We start from the raw sequence: 4,554 nt of genomic DNA on the forward strand, positions 1-4,554 counted from the left end.
AGTTTTGTTCTGTTTATGTTTTTGCAATAAAAGACTAAAGTCTGTTTTTCCCCTCAGCTTTGCACATCTGATACCTTGCCTTGTTATTAGGAGACAAGGTATGATTTTTATGATGTGTATTTTCCTGGAGCACAAAGGCTTTAGCCACATAATCACAGAAATGTTGGCTAGTCAGTCTGTTGCTATTTAGCTGTTAGAAAGTCTAAAACAGTGATGCTTTTTTGTTTGTTCAGGGTGGCTTCAAAGAAATCTCCTGGCTGCCCTTTCCAAGACATACCTGGGTATGTATGATATGCATAAAAATCAATATATTCTTGACTTTTAATAATCAATATATGCTCTCCCTGCAATTTCTTGGCCTTCTGCTCAACCTCACTGTATACCTTTGTCTCTCCCTAGCAGGTGCCTTTTAAAGAAAAGAATAATCAATCTGAGCTGCTCCCTGGTCTTGTTGATCTTCCCTGGTAGTTGATGGTGTGGCTTTTAATCTGGTTTCCTGAGTAAGTGAGGCTTATGCATTGTGCTTTCTTCCCTTCTTCCTCCTCATGCTCATTTCAGAGTGGTCAACAGAAGGGCTATGGAGCTAAACAATTTTTTTTTTCCTTTTCCTTTCTGTTTTTCCCTAAAATTTATTAGCCAGATAGACTGGTTCCTAGAGAGGAGACAAGCGGGCAGAAGCATCAGGATGACAGCTGGACTGTGGACATGAGTTGCTCTGGACTAGCCCCATCCTGCACCGCTTGGTGCCTGCTGGAGCTGGGAGAGGGGCACAGTGGAAAGCTGGCATGGTGTGAGGCAGTGTGGCTAGAAACATGTAAGCCCATGCCAGGTGAGCCCTGCAGAGCTGCTCTGTGCTTTTGGGTTGCTCTGGTTTCCGGCTGTTTGGATTTTTAAGCCCTTTCAGCCTTTCTCCATTGCTTGTGTGTAGTAGCTAGCGTTTTATAGCGCTTTGCTGTGTTTGCATTGGCAGATTTAATTCTGCTCTTCCTCGACTTTGCGTATGAAGTGGGATTTTGCTGTGAGTGAAATTTTGCTGTTGGCAGTAATAAAGACATGATGGCGAGGCCACCTGGAGGAACTTGGGAAAGCATGGAGAGTTGTACTGTGATCTGGGTCAGGTGTGATCAGCAAAACTGATTTTTATTGTGATACCATAAAATCAGATTTGTGTTTTATTTGTATTAGGGTTTTTGATTTGTGGTCTTGTAAAGAAATGTTGAACTCATATTTGGCTGAGGAGGAACACAGGTGGAAATGATGGGTTGGACTGTTTGCTCCTGCCTTCCTCAGGTCCCGGCAGTGTGTGTTCTAGGGATTTTATATGTGTAAATGTAATGTACTAGTTCATCTTACTGCTGTGACATGTTGCAAAAAACATGTTTTCATATTTTTTTTCTTTCTCTCAATTCAGATTGGGGCAGAAATTGCTGCAAGTGAGAGAGGAGTCAGAAAGGGACCTAGCCTAGGTTACTTCTCAAACCAGTTCTCCCCTGGTCCCACTTGGGTAGAAGATATAAGCCACTTCTCTTGGGGCCTCAGTGGTGTCTCCTTTTCTCTGACATGGGACTGGAGAGATGAGGGAGCTCCAGGGAGCAGGCAGCTGCGTAGGGGCTGGCTGGAGCAGCTGTGGAGCAGCCAGCACTGGGGTTTTCAGAGGAAACTCCAAAGACTGACAGGTTTTTTCCAGCCTTGTGCCCAGCTGGCTTGTAATTGCTCTCACAGTGTCTCCACCCTGGCTTTACTCTGTCCTTTTATATGGCCCACAACTTGCTTACCTCCTCTCTTTTTGGCTTAAGTTTCTAAACAAGCCCATTGGAATTGATAAGTAAATAAATGGTGGATTTTGAAGTGGATTGCCTTTAGCTGCTGTTCTTGCAAATCAAAGTGGTCTTTGTGTTGGTGCAGGCTTCTTGGTATCCTCTGCAGAGAGGCTGAGGAGGGAGGAGGTCTGGCTAGTGTGCCAAGGTGGAGCTTTCTATTAATTAACTACTGTTAAAAAAACAGTTCTGTGTGTTCAGAGACAGTGCTTGGAGAATTTTTTGATGTGCAAAATTAAATTACATTGGTAATAATCAGTGGTAAACTGATGACTGTGAAAGTTGCTTTGTTTTGTGGCAAATATTGGACAGTGAGTATTGCACTTTGGTTGGAGCAATGTGTTAATGTCACTGTAGTGAGCAGCTCTTACCTCTTTCTGAGGTTGGAAAAGACCTCCAAGATCATAAAGTCCAACATTTGACTGAATCCTATGATGCTCCCTAAACTATGTCACCAAACATCATGTTTCCTTGTTTATTGAACACTTCCAGGGACAATGACTCCACCACTGTTCTGGTTTGCCTGTTCTAATGTTTAGCCATTCTGTTTCAATGAAAGAATTTTTCTTAATATCTAAGAAATACTACTAATAAGATCCTAAAAAATACTAATTAAATCTGTATAAAATATATTCAGTTTGATGAAACTGGGATTTTGGTGCCAGGCTTCCCCCTCCCATGGATTATTTTGGTTGACTTTCCATGGGGACCCTGAAAAGACGCAAGGAGGGGAAGGGTGGGATGGTGTGAGTCAGGATCTCATGGAGGAGCACTGTGGAGCAGTGTGCCACAGTGTCCACCCTGCTTTTGTTGATGAATTTTTCTCAGTTTCACAAGGGACAAGATCCTTGAGGTGATCTGTTTCATACCATATGTGAGAATTTTTTGTAAGGGAAAGGTTACCTTGTGTTTTAATGATAAGGTGATGCTTCTTATCAAGCCTTTGTGAAACTAGTCCTCCTTGCTACATCCTCAGCTCTGCAACACGTTCATCTTTGTCAATCAAGTTTTAATTGCAATTGAGCATTAATTCCTATCTGTGTAAATTCCGATATGTAAATAAAGTTTCTTCAGCTCCTCATTGGAGGGATCTTACACCGCACTTGTTTCAACTAGCATCCCCTCAGCATCTCAGGGAAGTTTCATGCTTTTCAACTATGTGAAATTTGGTGCAAATGAAAGGAAGTGCAGATAAAATTATAGTAGTAATAGTAAAACACATTTTCTTCTCCTGGACTACACTCCCACACAGTCTGGCTTTAGAACATCTCCACCGAGTAGCAGCAATTGCCATCAGCGAAGCCCCCTCCCCTTCCCACATTTATTTCCATGGTAACCCACAGAAGGCATTCTGCAGCCTCAAAACTACTTTTGCTCTTTCATCATGCAAGCTGGCATTGTCAAGGGCTGAGTGTATTCCTACAGCTTTGAATGAATATAAAAAAAAAGAAAAAGCCTGAATTTGGCTGGGCAATTTTTATTTGGGAGGCCCTGCAGCAGGAAGGAACAGGCAACCTTCAAGTGGCTTAGTGTCCGTACATTGCTTAGTAAGGAAAAAACAGTCTTGCTTCATTAATTGATTAATGGGGAGGGTGAAGGTCATCAGAATGGTCTGTGAAGCAAATGCAGTGATTTCCTGAACACTGGGAGCTGGCAGGCAAGGGCAGATGGCTGGCCAGGCTGGGCTGGCGAGCTGCTGGTAAGTGTGCATGCTGTGATCTGTTCAAATAGCACTTTCTTGTGGAGTCTGTAATGCTTTTTCAGGTATGATGTAGAAAATGGTGTCTTACTAGATGCCTTCTCCTCGACTGTGTTATGCATTAGCCTTTTCCTGGTGTAGAAGTGGGGGGTTTGGCAGTGTTGGGCAGTGCTTGCTGAGTGTGAGCAATTTAGTACTGGTAGTAAAACATTTGCTCTTTCTGTACAGCTCCATAATGAGCTGTATTGATTTTTTGCTTTTTTAAATCCATATTTATGCAATATTTGCATGTAAACGTTGAGAGGATTTTATGCTTTTTGAACGGGCTAAGACTATTTGATTGCTCTGTATGATAACAGCGGCATGTGGAACACATAGTACTTGGTAAAAGAAAACCAATTGCTTGCAAACAGTGTCTGCAAATGGGAGATGAATTGAATTATATTGTAAGCAATTATTTTTTTAATAATCTGAAAGTAGAAACCTGTCTGGTTCAAGTGTGTTCAGAGTTTTGTATGATAAAGAGATTGGATGGATTATTAATTAGAATTTTCTGCTGATGTCTGTTTCCATGTTGTCTGAGTATCTGATTGACAGTGCAGGAAAAGTATTGGTTAAAATATTTCATGGGTGCTGCCTGATCAAAGGATTTGGTTGCCATTTAGTTGGCTTGCGACAAGCTAGCAGGGTTTTTTTCCCTTTCTTACATTATTTGGCAGGGAGGGGTGAAAATACAGCTTTTTTCTCAATGTGTCTGGAGTACATAAATGACTGGGAAGTCACCATGACAACATGGGGACCTGGATCAGACTTCTCTCCATGCTTTTGCTGGCTTTTTTTTTTTTGTTTGTTTGTTTTTTTAATATTTGTTATTTGGGCATTCCCTAAGCTGTTTGAGGGAGTATCTTACAGCTCCTGTTGGTACAGGACTTTTAATGATATCCAGCTCCTAAAATAAATTATGTATGCAGGGCTTTTTTGGATTAAGCTCAGTCCAATGTATTATTCAGATTGTGGTATAATTAAGGTAGGATCTAA

At 41.6% G+C, this 4,554-nt stretch overlaps 1 protein-coding gene across 4 annotated transcripts in view; it reads left to right on the forward strand.

Annotated features, from left to right (window-relative positions):
* Nucleotides 1-248: 248 nt before the first annotated feature.
* Nucleotides 249-4,554, forward strand: part of FGD3 (FYVE, RhoGEF and PH domain containing 3) — a 70,041-nt gene continuing 65,735 nt past the window's right edge. The window contains exons 1-3 of one of the 4 annotated variants that reach the window (XM_031063517.1): nucleotides 249-281; nucleotides 400-500; nucleotides 637-829. In XM_031063517.1, coding sequence (XP_030919377.1) covers nucleotides 706-829 — 124 coding nt within the window. In that variant the 5' untranslated portion in view covers nucleotides 249-281; nucleotides 400-500; nucleotides 637-705. Of the gene's footprint in view, nucleotides 282-399; nucleotides 501-636; nucleotides 830-3,247; nucleotides 3,517-4,554 lie in introns of those variants that run through there. The other 3 variants (XM_031063518.1, XM_031063519.1, XM_031063520.1) reach the window with 3 other exon arrangements.

This window comes from Geospiza fortis, unplaced genomic scaffold (genome assembly GCF_000277835.1).
Source record: "Geospiza fortis unplaced genomic scaffold, GeoFor_1.0 scaffold394, whole genome shotgun sequence".
Classification (NCBI taxonomy): domain Eukaryota; kingdom Metazoa; phylum Chordata; class Aves; order Passeriformes; family Thraupidae; genus Geospiza; species Geospiza fortis.